At 42.9% G+C, this 19,444-nt stretch overlaps 1 protein-coding gene across 1 annotated transcript in view; it reads right to left on the reverse strand.

Moving 5' to 3' along the window:
- LOC147684402 (organic solute transporter subunit alpha-like) overlaps window positions 1–19,444 on the reverse strand; it is a 35,138-nt gene that overhangs the window by 14,533 nt on the left and 1,161 nt on the right. The window contains exons 2-3 of the mRNA XM_086940328.1: window positions 12,276–12,427; window positions 11,582–11,655 (exon numbers count right to left, since the gene is read on the reverse strand). Coding sequence (XP_086796454.1) covers window positions 11,582–11,655; window positions 12,276–12,427 — 226 coding nt within the window. The remainder of the gene's footprint in view (window positions 1–11,581; window positions 11,656–12,275; window positions 12,428–19,444) is intronic.

Genomic DNA, 19,444 nt, shown 5'->3' on the forward strand with positions numbered 1-19,444 from the left:
GCAGTTCAAAAGAGTAAATATTGCAGCTCTGCCCCATAAGAAACAATTGTATTGTGCAGGCAGTAGGGAGGGTGTATCTGGTGCAATGGATAGAAGAACAGATTTTTTATTATAAATGACAGTGGATGGAAACTGCTGAGTCTGAAGGGACTTACTCTAATGCTGTAACATTAGATGTTGTCATAGGTGTTGAAAGTAGTGGTGGGGGTGCTGCAGCACCCCCTAAAAAGCCATGGTGGAGTTCAGAAGCTGAATGAGCAATAAAGATGCCTTTACATTTAGTTTTTATCTGGTAACATTTGTTGTGCTTCAAAAACAGAGGTCAAATGTCAGATAATAACATCCGTCAAATGGATGTTTATTCTTTTAACATGGAGATTGTTTTTTACTTTCTCTCACCGCCAAGCAGGGTGATTTTGTAAAGTGAACTATGTAGCATTCTTGGAGGGGTGCTGTAGATGTCATTTCTCTAACACACTATACCATTTAAATACCTGTGGGTGAACTTTACAAATGTTTCAGACACTATCAGCAGTTCGAAAAGTTAAAATGAGCCACGTTTGGTAGTTCTGGCATGTATGGAAACACAGATTTTAATAGGATCACAATAAATCAAGACATACTAATTTCCTGAAACCCGATTTCAACAAGTTATCGATTGTGCACTTTTTATCAGTAAAAACTGTACGCTGAGCAAGTTTAGTTGCCATTTCATAGGAAAATGTGCTGGCTGCAAACAATACTGTGCTACCATACTTTAGTGATATATTTGCAACATTGTACTCTTAAAAGCACAACCAACTACATTTTACACCCTTACCACTGTCCTGATAAAGTCCTACACTTGTTCTTTGTATGAGGCTTGGAATTTACACAGTCCCTATGACTTCATTGATGTAACATTGATGGCAGCGCCCCCCCCCCCTGAAAATTGATCTCGCACCAACGCGTTACGTGGTGCATAAAGGTGGTGCACCATGGGATCTGGAACCAAGAAGGAAGAAGGGTGTGTGACTGCTTTCATGGTTCATCCTCAAAATCACTTCCATCAAAAAAATTAGTCTCAAATGGACTCACTTCAAAACAACTCACCTCAAAATGTCTTCCAGAAATCAACATGCTTAAAGGTGACTAACTTCATAAAAGCCTCACCTCACAGTGATTCTTCGAAATAATTCTCTTGAAAGCAAATTGCCATATGATCTCAAAGCAAGTCTCTTCAAAGCGTCTGACCTCAGAACTACTCTCCTCAAAGCAGCGCATTTCAAAATGACAAGTTTCAAAATAACTCATATCTGTCTGTACAGCATGCAACAGTGACTCACTTGAAAACTACTGACCGCAGGACAACTCACCTGAAAATGACTCACCTCACGAGCTGCCACAAAATAACTCACTAGAAAACAAATCACCTCAAAATGATTCCCATCAAAATTACTCATTTCAAAATGGCTTGCCTCAATACTACTCACCTCAAACTGACTCACTTCACAACAGATAACTTCAAAATGACTCTTGGCAACAACTAGCCTTAACATGAGTCACTTCCAAAATACTCCCCACCACAGTGCGTGCTTCAAAAAGGTTTGCTTCAAAGCAAGATCCCTCACAGCAATAATTCACTTTAGAGCAGTTTGTTTCAAAATTATTCACCTCAAAACTACTTCCTCAAAGAAATTTGTCTCAAAATAGTTCACTTTAAAATGGCTCAACTTCAAGTGACATGCCCTAAAACTTGCAACAAAACAACTTGCTTAAAAAAACTCGCTTCAAAATAAATCACCTACTAAAGGTCATCGTAAAAAGACTCTCGTCAAAAACGACTTGTTCTGTATGCTGTTAGTACACACCTTTAGCTTTCTTCTTTTAATTACTTAAAATTAGTCACTGTGTACATTGTCATTATATACTCTCTTTTACCCTACTTAAGACATCACCTTTAGTACATTTAACTAAATAGAACAAATGCTAAATAATCCTATTGTTTCTTATTATAAGACTCTTTCTCTTCACTGTTCTATTTATTAACACCAATATTCAGTTTCCTTTAGAACATTTTCATTAGTCTTTACATTTTGTACATCTAAATAATCTACCTGTCCTTTCAATATTGATATATACTATTACAAATGCAGATATGTCTTCTTAGCACAAAACCATCTTCATTTTATTTTTTAGTATTCACCTTTTAGTTCATAACATAGTGTAAGCACTTCTATTACATTTATCTAAATGCAATTAGATCAAATTATCACACTAACTTGTTTTACTTGTTTTGTTGCTCTTTTAAAGCAATAAGTAGTTCTTCCTGAATAAAATACATCTATAATTTTTCATTGTTAACCTTCTTGATAGCAAAGTGCCATCTTTGTTAGTTCTTTGAGAAGTCACCATTTTTTTCTAATAAACAGTTTTAACTCCATTATTACTTTTAAATAAATGCAACATTCAAACTGGTTGCATTAATCTCTTTAAAAATCTTCTTTTGAGGTTAATCATTTTGATGCAAAAGGGAGTTGGAATTTTAGAGGTCAAAGTTCTCCTCATATTAGGATTTGTTGGTGTCTTTAGACAGATGTTAAATGTAAAAAAGGTATATTATTAAGAGTTGATAAACATACTTTTGCGACACTGAAATGGTATAAAGGCTGGGGTAAAGGTTGGATAAAGTCAGAGATTGACAGGCGGGTCAGCTTGCTCTGATATTTCAGGGTACTTCACCAGTATGCTTTTTGAGGTCACTCATAGCGCCTCGAAAGTGACGTCACAAGGAACCAGTTTCAGCACAGAACTGCAGTTGTTGCACCATATGGAGTTGGAGTTCGGGCGGGGTCTGACAGATTAGTTCCCGATCCATGTGATGGCTCTACCTGCGGTGATCCGCATTTGCTTCTCTAATCCGATAAGATGCTGTTGTCTGTTGTGCCTGAGAGGTCTTCGTCTTTTCCAAGGCTCATGGAGAGAACCTCCAAAAACTTCATCCAAGGTTCTATAACTTTCATTATGGGTTCTGCAGTTTTACTATCAGCGCATGTTTTAAAAAGAATGGTTGCAAAATTACCCTGACCAGTTTACAAGTGAGCGGGGTATTTAACACATGTCAAACCGCATGAAATGATCACATGCAGAAATACCAATGTCTCATGACACAATTTTACTCCTAATTGCGATTTTGATTGTGTTTTACCTTAGAGTATCGGTGTTCGCCAATATGAGATTTGTGTACCGTTTCCTAGGATTGAATGAAGGTGGTAGTGCTTCCTGTCTGAAGTCCACTGACGTGTTCTGTTTGACCATGTTCATGAGCTGGACCGTAAGCCTCTTTCTTCTAATGCCAATGAGGGTGGTTGATGTCCTCCTTTTCCAGGTTTTTCGCTTCTTTTGAGAGGTTTGAGATAGGTCAGTGGGCCTTTGGATGGTGTTGTTTACATCTGCAGTAGGGTGCCTAGGCCTTTGTGGTGGGTTGGCTTCAGACCATGGCACAGAGATGCACTATTCATAGCCCTGGGATGAGTTGTTAATTCAGTCAATCTGGGGCGTGCGGGCACTTACATCCCTTTAATAGATTTTGTTTGCTGATGGTTTCTTGCGGACTGCTGTGAAGTTTGTGCCAAGTTTGGTTGGTAAAAGGTTTCAAACAACAACTACCGGCAGGAAGCAGAAAAAGCTAACTTTGAGGTTATATGGTCTGATACTAAAAAAGGTGAGTCGTTTTTCGCTAATTTTAGAGATAGCATTATTATTTGATTTTTCTGGTCTGACTGGTATTGTCTTTGTGTACCTTAAACCGTTTTTGGAGGTTTTGTACTTGACCATAGCAATGCAGGTTTTTCTTGTTGAAAATTGCTGCTTTCTCATGGGCCTCAGAATGGATGTTGTCTTGATGAAGCCCTGTTTTCCTGTCCTCCTGTCCTCTACCCTTCCATGTAAAGTCTGCCACTATTTCTTAAACCAATTGTTGTAGGCTTTCAGTTCCAACCTTGTTACCTGTAAGGAAACACAGAGTAAATGGTCATTTTATTTTAACATGAAATCCTACTCAAAGTTAATTGGTGGCCGGCGGGAGTATGGGTGTTGCTCATCTGATCAAGCAGCGAGGCATATTTCCAGAATGCACCTGAAAGCAACATTCTAAGTAGTATGCATTCTTGGATTTCCAATTGCAGGTGGTTGATGGTGTTGGTAGCAGACTACATTGGACAGTTGTTAGGTGATCAGATCAGATCAGATCAGATCCCCAGTATCCACGTCCCACTGTGTGATCAGTGGTATGGGTGAGTTCACGTGCAGGTTGGTTGAACCCTAGGGTTGATCATGTAACATCCAGAACAGCAGGGATTATTGACTTAAAGGCTCAAATTACCAAGACTTGGGCTTTCACTGGAAAGATCCTACAGTGTTTTGGTCCTCATCAGAAATGTGCCCAAGAATGAAAGAGTTGTCGCTGGTTTCTTGCATTTGATCAGTAGGTGTTTAAAGGTCAGCGTGGTGTCCAATGGAAAGAGCCATCCCTTTGGGGAGACCGCGAGGGGCAGCAGGGCAATATCACCCTCAATCTCTGGCTCTCGTCCTGCAGAGAAGAGGTGGAAAATGCAGCATCAGCACCTTCATTCCAAGATGGAAAAAAAGTGATGTACTGGGTACAAACAGTTTCTGCAGCAGGAACTCGAGATCTGGCCAAATTTCACTCACCTAAAATTGTTGCGTAGACAATTTCTAGGTTCTTCCTGAAGAACATGCAAAACTGTGCCGAAAGGTATCACTGCATGCAAATTCATACACTAAAAACAGTGGTACACGTTATTCTGCATTTTTTAATGCAAACATTATAATCGGGTGTAAAAACATATGGAAGAGTTATGGTCTGATATGAAATGAAAATATTTAAGTTTAGAGTCTTTAGAAAGAGAATGATTTTAAAAACCATATTTCAGCCATAGTCATGTTCACTGATTGGACAAAATGAGATAAAAGTTTAGATTTGATAGATTGTAAAAATGTGAATCATTGGCATTAAAATTGAGAAGTGTGGGCATTGAAGATACCAAGCATTTTTATTTGCAGGGCTCCATTTATCCACAGATAGCCCCAATCCTGTTATTCCTTTGTGATTAGACAAGTGGACAAGCAACACCTGGTCTCCATCGCCCGCCCGCAGGATCCTAAACCCAAAATCAAGAAGTGTTGTCTATGGCTGGAGCAGTGTCCCAAGGAACTTTTGTGAAATAAGGAAGCATCCTCTTGAGAGGTCCCAGCTAGATGTCATATAAACCTCAACTGAGACACAAGAGCTCAGAAGCTTGTCGAAACAGTTCTAAGCGCTACGCATTCGAGAGCCCCCAAACCTGCACAATTACATTCTAAAGTTGTGCAAGAATTGGTGTTCTAGTTGGAACAGCCACTGACATTCTTCCTTCAGCTGATGGATATAAACAACATTGTTATTTGTTCTCATACATCTTATGGTAACACACTAGACGTTAGTGCAGCAGCCTCAGACTGTAGGTGTATTCCTCACAGAACATGGTACTTACCTTAAGCTGCGCTCCTGCCTTCCCAGGCTCACTTGCGTCCTGCGTCCTGTGTCATATACTCAGATCAGTGATACCTGCTTGCAGTTTGGTTTTGTCTACCCCATCGTTGAATGGAGAATCAGCGGCCTTCATAAAGCGCTCAAGACGTGATTGTTTCCTAAATGAGTCACTTGGCTACATACTGATCCAGGACCAACAAGTGCCAAGAAGCCAAACACTGTACATGTGGAGTGTACATACCTTTAGCATTACCAATGTCTCCAGCAATGAGACACTCGGTCCATGTAGTGACAAAGGGCAGCTTCAAAATATGTCTAAACTTGGCAAACACAGGGGGCCTGATTCACAAAGGTAAACTTAGATCTGAAGTCTAACTTTAGACATAAAGTATAAGGGTCTGATTCACAAAGGGCCTCCGCACTTGTGGCGGAGGCCCTGCAATCATAGGGAGGCCCCGCAGTCGTGGGGGACTCCCCGCACTTGGGGCAGAATCTCCTGCAATGAGAATTGTCATTGAGGAAATTCCGCCTGGGTGCGGAGACTCCCCTTCGACTGCTGGGCCTCCGCAATGACTGCGGGGCCTCCGCCACGAGTGCAGAGACCCTTTGTGAATCCGGTCCTGTATGATTTGATTGTTTTAGAAGAGGTTGATAGAGCATGCTGGTGTTTGAGCAGCCATTGTTCGGAAAAAGGCAGTGGCCATAACCACCCACAAGGGTGGCACTCGAGACCCAATGCAACATTCCCGCAGCAGTACTGAGCAGGGGTCTGCGGCTGCTGAGAGGCAGCTGAGTTCAGAGGACGCCTTTAGTACCTGGCATACACCGGTGGATGGTACAGCAGCAAATTCTTATTTTAGCCTCGGTCTGGAACGCAACGTTCCTGGTCACGAAGTTGGTGTCATCTACTGGATGTGATCTGGTTACAGATTTTAGAATGAAATGAGTGATGCTAGAACAATATTCAAGAGGGGGGGGTGCTACCATGAATGTTACATCACTGAACTCATAGGGATTGTGAAAAATCCAGGAGTCTCACAAAGAACAAGTGCAGCAAATGAGCCCCGCCAGTTCAGTAGGAGAGTGGTAACTTTGTGGTATATAGCCAGCGGTGCATTTAAGAGCACTCTGTCACGAATAGCACTCTGTCAAATAGAGAGAGCACATTTTCCATTAAAGCGGATACAAAATTCCTACTGGCATTTAGCTTTACTGATACATTCCAGTAGTGCGCAAACGATAATGCAGCAAATACATTTTTCAGCAAGTATTTATGACATGCACATCACCATGTAAAGTGCCTTGACTTGTTTTGATCCCATTAAAACCTTTGTTTCCATCACACTTCAGAATTACCAAACAATGATCTTTATTTGTGCTTTCCTAACAGCTGATATAAGTTGAAATATTGGTACAGTTCATTCACAGGTATTTAAATGTTGAAATGTGTTAGAAATAAAAGTGACATCCTGCAGCCATCTTCTCACACTCCCTGTACTCACACAAGAGAGCGGCACGGGTCACTTTACAAAATCTTCTAACTTTGCAATCTGTGTAAACAAAATGTAAACACCAATCTTCATGATAAAAGAATAAGCAGCAGTTTGTCAGAAGACAGAGCCTGACATCTGATCTCTGTCTTAGGAAGAACAGCAAACCTGACAAGGTAAAAATAGAGTTTAAAGGCCTCTGTTATGTTATGTTATGTTATGGTATTTTATAAAGTGCGACGGCAGGCCCAGCAAAGGGGCGTCCTGGCGCTATTGCAGGAAAGAATGACAAAGCTAAAGAACTAAAATGCAGGGAAAAGATAGGTCTTAATGGCCTTTCTGAATGCTAAATAATTATCAAGGCCACGGATCTTCATTGCTCGTTCACTTTCTGAGCTCCAGCCCAGTTCTTTAAAGGTGCTGCTGCACCCCTCAAAGCCCTACTTCCAGCACCTGTGAATGAGATACATCCTGGGTGAGCAGGGACAAGATATGATCTGAAATATGACTTTGCACTGCTACATTTGCACAGCAGGCTGGACAGTCAGGGGGTTCTTGCCTGTGGGCAGCCTCTTGGTGGCCATGAAGCTGTAGCATGGGTTTGGGGACACCATGCATTCTGCTTGTAGCTCATGTGAGCCATTCATTCTTTTGCCCATGTACAGGTTTCCCTGTCCCTGAAGGTCAGCCCCACCCCTCTCTGAGGTGCAGGCTCCGCTGGTGGAAGTCCCTACCACTCCCACAGGGTGAGGGGTGTCTGGAAAGGGCTGCTCGTGAGAGACCCGCTGTCCTGTCCCAGCCACTGCATGTCTGAGGCTAGGAAACCATCTCAAGCCTTCAGCCTGGCACCAGAGCCCTGTGACTGGGACGGCCAGAGAGTGAGACAACAAAAGAGCAAGACAGCCAGAGAGTGAGACAGCCAAAGAGTGAGACAGCCAAAGAGCGAGGCAGCCAAAGAGCGAGACGGCCAAAGAGAGAAAGAGCCAAAGAGAGAAAGAGCCAAAGAGTGAGAAGGCAAAAGAGTGAGACTGTCCAAGAGTGAGACAGCCAAGCAACCAAAGAGTGAGACAGCCAAAGAGTGAGACAGCCAAAGAGTGAGACGGACGAAGAGTGAGACTTCCAAAGAGTGAGACTGTCCAAGAGTGAGACAGCCAGACAACCAAAGAGTGAGACAGCCAGCGAGTAAGACAGCTAGACAGGAAAAGAGTGAGACAGCCAAAGAGTTAGATAGCCAGAGAGTGAAACAGCCAAAGAGTGAAACAGCCAAAGAGTGAAACAGCCAGAGAGTGAAATAGCCCGAGAGTGAGACAGCCTAAGAGTGAGACAGCCAAAGAGTGAGACGGCCAAAGAGTTAGACGGCCAAAGAGTTAGACGGCCAAAGAGTGAAACAGCCAAAGAGTGAGACAGCCAAAAAGTGAGACAGCCTAAGAGTGAGACAGCCAGAGAGTGAAATAGCCAGAGAGTGAGACGGCCAAAGAGTTAGACAGCCAAAGAGTGAGATAGCCTAAGAGGGAGACGGCCAAAGAGTGAGACAGCCAAAGAGTGAGATAGCCTAAGAGGGAGACAGTCAGAGAGTAAGACAGCCAAACAGTGAGACAGCTAACGAGTGAGATAGCCTAAGAATGAGACAGCCAGAGAATGAAACAGCCAAAGAGAGAGACTGCCAGAGAGTGAGACAGCCAGAGAGAATGAGACAGCAAGACACCCAAAAAGTGAAACAGCCAAAGAGTGAGACAGCCAAAGAGTGAGACAGCCAAAGAGTGAGACAGCCAAAGAGTGAGACAGCCAGAGAGTGAAATAGCCAGAGAGTGAGACGGCCAAAGAGTTAGATAGCCTAAGAGTGAGACGGCCAAAGAGTGAGACAGCCAAAGAGTGAGATAGCCTAAGAGGGAGACAGTCAGAGAGTAAGACAGCCAAACAGTGAGACAGCCAACGAGTGAGATAGCCTAAGAATGAGACAGCCAGAGAATGAAACAGCCAAAGAGAGAGACTGCCAGAGAGTGAGACAGCCAGAGAGTGAGACAGCCAGAGAGAATGAGACAGCAAAACACCCAAAAAGTGAAACAGCCAAAGAGTGAGACAGCCGGAAACCAAGGAGTGAGACAGGCAAAGAGTGAGCCAGTCAGTGAGTGAGACAACCAAAGAGTGAGACAGTCAGACAAAGAGTGAGACCGCCAGAAAGAGTGAGACAGCCAAAGAGAATGAGACAGCCAGAGAACCAAAGATTGAGACAGCCAAAGAGTGACAGTCCTCATACAATGGACTATGGATTAAGAAACCTTTCCTCACAAAACTTTGCGAAGTTTTATTTTACAAAAGTTTACAACATTTGTGAATGTCTCAAAGCTGGAAAAAACACTAGAACAGACACAGTTGCCACGTGGTTATTAGTGGTGTGAGAGAAAAATCAACAAACTGCAGTTTTAGAGGTATAATCCATTTACAACTTTTCTCTCTGGGGAAAACGTCTCCCCTAAGCGAAATTGGGCAAAGTATGCGAAACTGAGAAAGTTTACCAAAGTTTAGGTGAAGTTTGAAACTTCTGCCAAATCCAGTCAGAAAATGCAGTTTTTGCTGTAGGCAGCTGGTTTATGACATAAACAAGTAAAATATGCGAGGATATGACCGAAGCACTGGCCAATAACGGAGTCTAATCAGCACATGATCCAATTCACCTTTGAATGCCCAACCTCCTTGCATCTCTGCTGAGAATGCTGATAGGAAACAGCGCCTTGGTATTGAAACCACAGAAGAGCACTGGGGACAGACATAGACCATAGGTTCATTTCACACACAGCATCTTGCCCAAAGTGTGTCTTCTGGATCTCCCCTAGACCCCCTTCCACATAAAATCTGGAAGTCATTTGGCTAGGAAACCTTTCCCTGGCTGCGACAGATCTGTTGTCAGTCTTTGGAGGAAGGAGAGGTGCCAGATGTATGGAAGCAGGCAGCGGTGACCCCCCCCTGCTATAAAAACCCTCTGGACCCTACAACTCCATCGAATTTTAGACCCATATCCCTTTTGCCCTATCCTATCAAAATACTGGAAAAGTCAGTCAGTAAGATCCTATCACGCTATTTGGAAGACAATCTGCTATTGGACAAGGACCAATTTGGCTTCCGTCCAGGACACGGTACTGAGACCGCCTTGACATCAGTGATTGACAATCTTCGAATGCGAGCTGACAATGGGAACTCCTCGGTACTGGTATTACTAGATATGTCAGCTGCATTTGATACGGTGAGTCACACAGTGCTAGTGGAAAGATTGAAGAGTATTGGGGTTAAAGGAATGGCCCTACAGTGGCTCCAATCCTACTAGTCAGGACGACAACAGGCGGTGTCTATGAGGCCCTTTTCCTCTGATAAAACCATAGTACATCACGGAGTACCACAGGGCTCGGCGATCAGCCCCATCCTCTTTAATATCTACCTACGCCCCCTGTTCCCCATTATTAAATCTTATGGAATTGACCTAGTCAACTATGCAGATGACACTCAACTGGTGTTCTCCCTGGAAGGGAAACAAGCTGTGTCCATGGACACCTTTCAGGAGTGCATGCACCAGACAGCTCGTTGGCTTAGGAAAAACACTCTTCAATTCAACGGGGGTAAAACAGAGGTGGTGTTTTGCCTGGACGCAAGAGTGTCACGTCCGCTACCAACAGAATTCAGGCTTACCCCTGAGGAGGAACCATTGCTTCCTGCAAAAACGGTGCGCAACCTGGGTGTTTGGTCAGAGTGTATGGCTCTCCCTGCTACGCATGCTAAGGAAGATTCTCCCGCTTCTCCCAAATGATAGTCGCTCCTTGGTAGTTAGGAGTATAATTCTAAGCAGACTGGACTATTGTAACTCTTTATATCTAGGTACACAGCAATATATTATGCAGGGGCTGCAAAGAGTCCAGTCCATGGCAGCAAATTTGGTGCTTAATAGACAGCGCAGGTCCTGCACAGCCATGGCTTTGAGCGAGCTTCATTGGCTGCCTATTAAGGAGAGAATTTGTTTTAAATCTCTCTGTATTGTTTATAAGGCGGTTCACTGTCTGGGACCCGCCCCTCTACAAGAGAGGTTCACCTGGTACAATCCCAGGAGGAAACTCCGATCCTCTAGTGCTAATTTGATCACGGCTACTAGATTCATGAAATCTAGGATGGGGGGCAGAGCCTTTAGTGTGGTAGCTACACGACTATGGAATGAGCTGCCGCAGAATCTCAGACAAAGTGAATCACTGACCTGCTTTAGGAAGAATCTGAAATCTTGGCTATTCCCTAGGAGCTAAAACTAGAATGTATTTCTGACAGCCTCTACTGCTATAACGAGTTCTGCAATCTAAGCGCCAGGATACCCGTAGGGTGACAGTCATGCGCTATACAAGTACCGTCTTTCATTTTATTTCATTTTCATTTCATTTCATTTCATCTGAGTGAGCCTCCATGTGGGATGAACTTAGGACATCATTTGACCAGCGTCAATGGAGCCGTGCAGTCACCAATCTACAGACAAATTTATACTGTTCTGAAATACACGAAGAGCAAGTTGAGATTCTCCACTCACATGGAAGTCACAAAGTTGCAGACGAACGACGAGCGGGGAATGTACATGCCGATTATGGAGGACACGCAGAAGACCTGAAACAGAAGAAAGCACAGGTTATGATTACCAGGAAAACTCAGTTCAAGCAGATATCCTGTGGAGCGCTGGACTCAGTAACAGTGTACCTGCACAAATCATGGGAAGTCACACGTGTTCTACCGGGCCATCACGGTGAAGGTGGAGCGGGACTTGGGATTCCATCTTACACTTCAGTAGGTGTCTTTGATTTTGCCAGGTGTATGATTCTGGTGCATTGTATATGTTTAGAGTGTTTATCCATGAAGGCTGTGGCTCTTGCTAAATTAGTATTTCTGATTAATCAAAATCCCCGATAAGCCCCTGTTTCATTGGTCAGGGAGCCTTATTGGTGCATGTTCTCTGGGGTCTGCCCTCATCACCAATGTAAAGATCTCCAATGCCCTAGCCGACAGCTCTGAGCTGTATGCGTACTACCCTGGGGTCACTCTGGAATGCATCAGCGGAATACACAGTAACCTTCTCAGGGATCAGGAATGGAAGAAACTCGTTTGAATCAACCCCTTACTTCAAAATAGACTTATAACGGTGGTCAATATTGGGTGTATTAACGCTTTGTGTGCAGGAGGCTTTCGTAGAAAGAGAAACAACGACCCAAGCATCCGGCAAGGGCTCTCACCGGGTAAACTCCAAGTATCCAGAGGTAGAGGCAGGTCCGTCGGGAGGAGCGCAGGTTCCGGAAGAAGAAGCCCATCTCTTCCATGAAGAGGGCGAGCTGGATTAGGGCGACCAGCGCCGGGATGAGGAAAATCCAGAGCTCGTTCTTGATTACTGTGGAGTAAAAGGCGTAGGATAAAAAAGTGGGTAAGCATAGAATGAGAGAGACTCAAATATCCCGGGAAATGTAAACAACCAAATCATAGGTTTAGAGAGCCTTCGTACACCACCTGGGAATCTGGGAACTGGAGCGCATTCCCATTGGATGAGAAAGTCTTCAAATGCTCTTTGAGGAAGTAAACAACAGGACAAAGAGGCAAAGGGCCAATCTTCAAACACTATCCGGAAAAGTTACCAACCACCACATAGGCTGAGCAGGCCTTTAAATAGCACGTAAAAACCACCAGTTTCAGCATTCAGAGAGCACCAGCGAATGTAAACAACCATCTCATAGGATGAAAGTACCTTAAGATAGCTGTCTGGGAAGCTCATATAATGAGAGCCTTAAAAAAGCACCTGGGAAAGTGAACAACAATGTCATAAGGTGAGACAGCCTCCCAACACCATCTGAGAAACAAAACAATGGATGAAAGAATCACTCAACACCTGGGAAAATAAGGATCCATCAGAGGATGATAGAACCATCAAATACCACGATCAATTGGGAATAGAGAGCCTTCAAATAGCACCAGGAGAGGTAAACAATCCAATACTCATATCCTATGCATCCAACACGCACATCCTATGCATCCAATACACACAGCCTATGCATCCAACACGCCTAACAACCTAATCTAGATCTCAGCATCAAACACATCTAGGAAACACATGGAGATCACCACATGTACAAGGGACACACATAACAAGACACATTGATTATTTCTTATATACAGATGTATAAAACCTCATCAAGATCACTATACACATATCAGTGATAGACGTTAGTAACCTAGTCTGGATTACTCAGCACAGGCAGGTGGTACATGCAGGGCGTAATGCAAAATGACGGGGCCCTTTTGACAAATGCAGTGAGTGGCCCCTGAGACTTGTGTACCTCACAGATATACAGAAGCGTTAGTCCAAATGAGTGGCTGCTTGAAGAATGGGAACCCCAATGTGCCTGCACTACACCCCCGGATAGAGGCATCCAGACAACCAAACACTTACCACAGTCTGTTCGGGAAGACCCTTCATGCACAAGGGTACATTCCACATTCTAAGACTCCAAGCACCTTCGTCTGGATTACTATGCACAGACAGATGCTCCATGCATCGAGACCAGTCAGACACTTGCAGCTTGATGACCATGAACACATAAAATGCATTCTGCGTTCTAAAACACGTCTATTGCCTCAACTGGAATCCCCTCGTGCACAGACGATGCACAGATAGTCAGCTGCATCAAACCCTTGTAGCACTGAGCTCAGTGCACCCATTGTTAGGGAAGGTGTTAGGACAGGGTGCTATAGATTGTCATCAGGAGTCCTTGCCTGGAGTCGACCAATCAGAGCCTGCTCTTTCTGCAGCACTCCCGTTGCAACTCGTTTAGTTTCAGGCCACCATCAGTCCATACCGGGTGACAATTGTGGCTGTCACCAGCCTCTTTTGTTACATTTCACTGCTGCTTTTCACACAGATATCCATAGCATTCTCATTTCCATTCTGAAAGATAGGCAGGCGTGTAGCTCAGTGTGCAAGATTCAGGGGGTGTGAATCTCAAATTTCAAAAAATAAAATATCAGTGGTCTGCAGGGGGAGTGGGTGCGGTGACCAAGGTTCAGGGTGGACCAGGGGTCTCCAACCTTTTCTGTAATAAAAGCTACTTGCGTTCGATGAACATCGTCAAGAGCTACTAACATTATTAGAGCTGCTTTAGTGACCACATCACAAAAGATGACATTAGTGGCCACCCTATGCAAGATCACCAGCAGTAATCTCCTGTTGCCAACGGTAATGAAAAAAGTGTCTCAAATATTTCAATTATTTTCCTTGTCAAGACCATACTGCAAAGTCGGGCACTGGCTGGACCTTATGAATTTGTTTTGGAATGCCTTGATATTGCCCTCATTAAGAATTTCTTTGAGTTTGATGGGGATCTATGCAAACAAATAAAAGGAGACACCATGGGACCCGCTTATGCCCTGAGTGTGGCAAACATTTACGTGGGCGTTTTTGAGTGCAAAATCATCTACAACGAAATAGCCCCATTCTACGCAAATGTCTAGAGTTGGGCAAGGTTCATAGATGACATTTTCTTGATTTGGGAGGGGGATGAAGAGGCCCTATTGGAATTTATCAGTTGGATCGATCTTTGCAACTAGAACCTAAACTTTACCCAAACATCAGCAACACAAAAGTGGAATTTTTGGATATTTCGATAAAAAACGAAGAAGGTAAACTTCAGGTTTCCCTTTACACCAAGCCCACTGCTCATAACACGTTGTTGCCGTTTCAGAGCTTCCACATAAGATGCCAACGCCAAAGTATTCCCTTTGACCAATTCCTCAGAATACAGAGGAATTGTGGTATCATTGTGGAATATGACTACAATGCTCAATTCCTAGAGGACAAATTCCTAAACAGAGGATACCTTAGTAGGCTCATTAGAGAAGTCAACAAGAGGGAAAAATATTACAATTGAAACTATATGTTCGAGATCCGACAACAAGGAAAGAGTGATAAACTAGTGCGTGTTATCAGGCACTTGAATATTAATAATAAAGTCATTAATACACACTGACATATTTTGAATACAGAAGAAGATGGTCTGGTCTTACTAAGACCACTTCTTGCTTTTAGATGCAGCAGACACTTGAAAGATAGACTGGAAAAAGCCAGACCTAAGACTAACATCAAGTTCATACAGAAATCCATCACCGGACCCCATCCCATCAAAGGCAGCCACCAGTGTGGCCAGTCCCATGCCTGTGGCACAGCAATTCCTTCTGACACTGTCACTTATGACAAAAAAACTATCAATCTGGAAATCATGACCTATTGCAGGACTCAGAATATAATATACCATATTGGGTCCTTGCAAAGTGGGCAAAGTAGGGGAATCAGGCAGGGAATTTAGAATACTTTAGAGTGAACATAAGTCTGCCGTTAGAAACCAACTCAAACAAGGCCCCATGGTAGAGCACTATATGGCGATCAACCATACTGAGAATCAACTAAAATTGACAATCTTGGAGAAGACTGAAGAGATAAAAAACAGAGATCGCACTATATACCAAAAAAACAGGAGGTCTTCTGGATTTTTCACCTGGACACAGTAAAGAAAGGTCTCAATGACTGCATACCATAGCAGAATGCTCTTAACATTTCTCTGGAGCTTGTTATGCCAGTTTCTACCTTTTTATTCATTTTGAGTATAGGTAGTTCTGGATTACATTTCCTTTTGACCCTAATTTTAGTCCTCTCAGGCTTTTTTTTCACCCCACTTCTTATCAGTCCATTTTGGGGAGTTCCCTTCTGTATGTCCTCTTTTCTATGCTTGGATCCCGGATAGATAAACATTTCTGTTTCTTTGCATGTAGATTTCCCTTAGAGACCACAGAAGGCATCATGTATTTTGGCTGCCTAACTATTAGCATTAAGATCACTTCTGTAGTCTATTTCTGTGCTTAAATACACCCTAAATCCCTCTCAATTGTGTTTTTTTATGCAGAGAGAACGTTCGCCAGATCGAGTCGTGACTGGGACCATGTGGGGGTTTTCTTTGACCTAAAATCAAGTAAGGATTGTTGTTAGTCTTGTCTTTCTTACGGGTCTGTTGCTCTTTATATTTTCTATTTTGTTTGTCGTTTACGACTTGCAGGGGTCTTTTCATCCAAGGACTGTTGTTAATCCTGGTTCCTCGCGGGCCACTAATGTGGATAATGTTCGCAGTGTTCTTTTGTTCGGAGTCTCACACGATTCGTAGGGGGCCCTCTCTATACGCTTAGTCCTTCAGATCATCTGCACTTTGATCAGCCTGCTTCTGCTCATCCCCAGGATTCTTCCTTGTCAGACCCTGCGGCCCAGGAGTAGAGAACATCCTGTGCTCTACTCCCTTTTGGTATCCTTCTCATCTCCTAGATTACACGGATTTCCGGGTATTTTGGGGTGCATGCTTTCCCATTTTCTCTCTGTTATCCTGCTTGATATTTTTTGTGGCTGGCTTTCCATTATTGCAATGTCAATACCCACATCTGTTTCTGAAGCCTACCACTGTAATATATAATATTAACACACAAACAATTACGCGTTTTTTACATCACGACTACCATTACATCGCATGATTTTACAACGCATTCCATTACAACACAGTTTTTAAAACTACAATTACTACGCATACCATTACAACGCATACCATTACAATGCATAATACTTTTAGGATAACAGTAAGTGTTGGATAGTGTAGGGGTAAAAATTACTATTCCTACTCCAGTGAGTGCAACAGTAGGGAAAGTGTTGGATAGTGTAGGGGTGAAAATTACTACTCCCATGTACCCCAACCCCATACCCACCCTAAAACTAAAACATCTCCATTACTTACCTTATAATGTGTTGTAGTGACATGCGTTGTAATGGCTGCATTGTAATGGCATGCGATCTAAAGGCAGTTGCGTTGTAACAGCTGCATTGTAAAGGTAGTGCGTTGCTATGACTGTGTTGTAATGGTTGTTTCCTTACCATTGACATGTAGTAAAGTTGGTAATTTATCCTTAGTGATTTCTGGGCCTCGCCACGTTCTGTCCCAGTTTTAAGGTTGCCACCCCTTTAAGGTGACTTCCTCTTACTTTACAGTCAGGCTTTATACACTTGGGTCTTTTCACCAGCTAATCAATGAGGCATGATCTTGAAGGGGAAATGCACGTGGAGTAACAAGCCTATCGGGTAAATGTGGCTCACAGTGGATGAAGAGCTATAAGGAATCACAAATCTCAATGTGGTGGTGATAGGATGGTACAGGCAATGCATGCTCAGGGTGCACTATGTATGTATGGACACTTCAACTTGGAATTAATATGGAGTCATGAATGATCGAAGATTTGATTGCGGTAGTATGCCATTGTGGGCTGAGGTATTTGCACACATTTTTTCTAATAGAGTGTTTTTTTTATCATTTTAGATTGCATTTATATCAAGCCACCTTGTTTTCCTCCCCCTTTCCTTGTTTTTTTATTATTGGGCATTTTGTATGTTCCATCTGTGTGTCTGTTGATCACTAACACCGAAACACGCGTCTGCACCAAAACCTAAGCCTGGAGACATTACCAAGAATTTAATCTGTATTACGTGTTCATTATATAAACTTGAAAAGAAGAAAAAGCTAAATGCATATAAGTATTATAAACATTGATTGTTATGTGAGCTATATTACAGATGTACTCTGACAGTGCATTTATGAGCCTTTTTCTGCATTTAAGATCATTGACTGTAGGATGTTCCATTTGAATGAGTTATGCATGTTTTATTTTAACGGTATGAATGAATGAGTGCATAGGTATGAATGGTACTTTTTAAGATGGGTGTTTGAATTACATGTATGTGATATAGGTGGGAGGTATACAAATATATGTTTTTGTTGAAACTATGTGTGCGCCTGAACAATTTCCTCAGTTACTGCGACATAAAATCTTTTCCTTCAGTTACCTTGCACACAATGATTCCTTCAGTTACTGTGCACAGAAATGCTTCACTCAGTTACTGTGCTAAGGAGCACTCACCTTCTGTTACTGCGTACGCAGTGATTTCCCTTCAGTTACTAGGCACAGAAAGCTGTCCCATTAGTTACTGTGCACAGAATGTTTAAGTACAGTTGCTGTGCCCTAGAATGCTTTCCTGTCAGTTGCTTTGCAAGTAATGATTATCTTCAATTACTGTGCATATAAATCCTTGACTCGGTTACTGTGCAAACCAACGCTTTGTGTGCGCAGTGACTTCCCTTCGATTGCTGTACCCAGAAATCCTTTACTCAATTATTGTCATAGAATGGTTTCCTTCAGTTAATGTGCACCTTGATTTCCCTAAATGTACTTTGCACGGAAGGCCTCACATCAGTTACTGTGAACAAGATGCTTTTATTTAGTTCTTGTGCACAGACTGCTTTCCTGCAGTTACTGTTCACAAAATACTTTCCTTCAGTTACTCTGCACATATACTTGACGTCAGTTACTGTGCACAGAATGCTTTCCTTCAGTTACTATGCACAGACTGCTTTCCTTCAGTTACTAAGCACAGAATACTTGACTTCAGTTACTGTGCACAGAACGATTTCCTTCAGTTAATTTGCACATTGATTTCCCTAAATGTACTGGTCACTGAATGCTTTTCTTTCGTTACTGTGCACATAATGCTTTCCTTCAGGAACTGAGCACAGAATACTTTACTTCAGTTACTGTGCACATATACTTGACTTCAGTTACTGTGCACAGACTGCTTTCCCTCAGTTACTATGCACAAAATACTTTCCTTCAGTTACTGTGCACATAACAATTTCCTTCAGTTAATGTGCACATTGATTTCCCTAAATGTACTGTGCAGATAATGCTTTTCTTTCGTTACTGTGCACATAATGCTTTCCTTCAGGTACTGCGCACATTGATTTCCCTAAATGTACTGTGCACAGAATAATTTATTTCAGTTACTGTGCACAAATACTTTCCTTCAGTTGCTGTGCACAGAATGTTTTCTTTCAGTTACTGTGCACAGACACTGGACTTCAGTTACTGGGCACAGATTGTTTTCCTTCAGGCACCGTACACAGATACTTTCCTTCAGTTGCTATGCACATAATGCTTTCTTTCACGGGGGTTCATTGTACCTGAAGGGGCCATCGAGTGCAATGAAGTGCCTTGTCCTTGCACCTTCTGTGACCCTTACTGCTGCGGCCACACAGCGGAAAAGACAACACGGGGTTCAGTTAAGAGAAGGGTCTCAACTTCCGGGTGTCTTCCATGATTCAGAACACGGCGGCCATTTTATTCCAGCACAAATGTTTACAATTTCTGCCGGCTTCTGCTCTAAGCCTGGTCTGGGCGGGCCAGTGCACCTTGTTCAGACCAGTCACTGCCATAGCGGCCCGTCTTCAGGAACAGGCTTCCACATATTTAATTTACAATGATCAGCTATTTACCTCCCTTC

The sequence above is a fragment of the Lissotriton vulgaris genome, chromosome 10 (genome assembly GCF_964263255.1).
Source record: "Lissotriton vulgaris chromosome 10, aLisVul1.2, whole genome shotgun sequence".
NCBI classification, from domain to species: Eukaryota; Metazoa; Chordata; class Amphibia; order Caudata; family Salamandridae; genus Lissotriton; species Lissotriton vulgaris.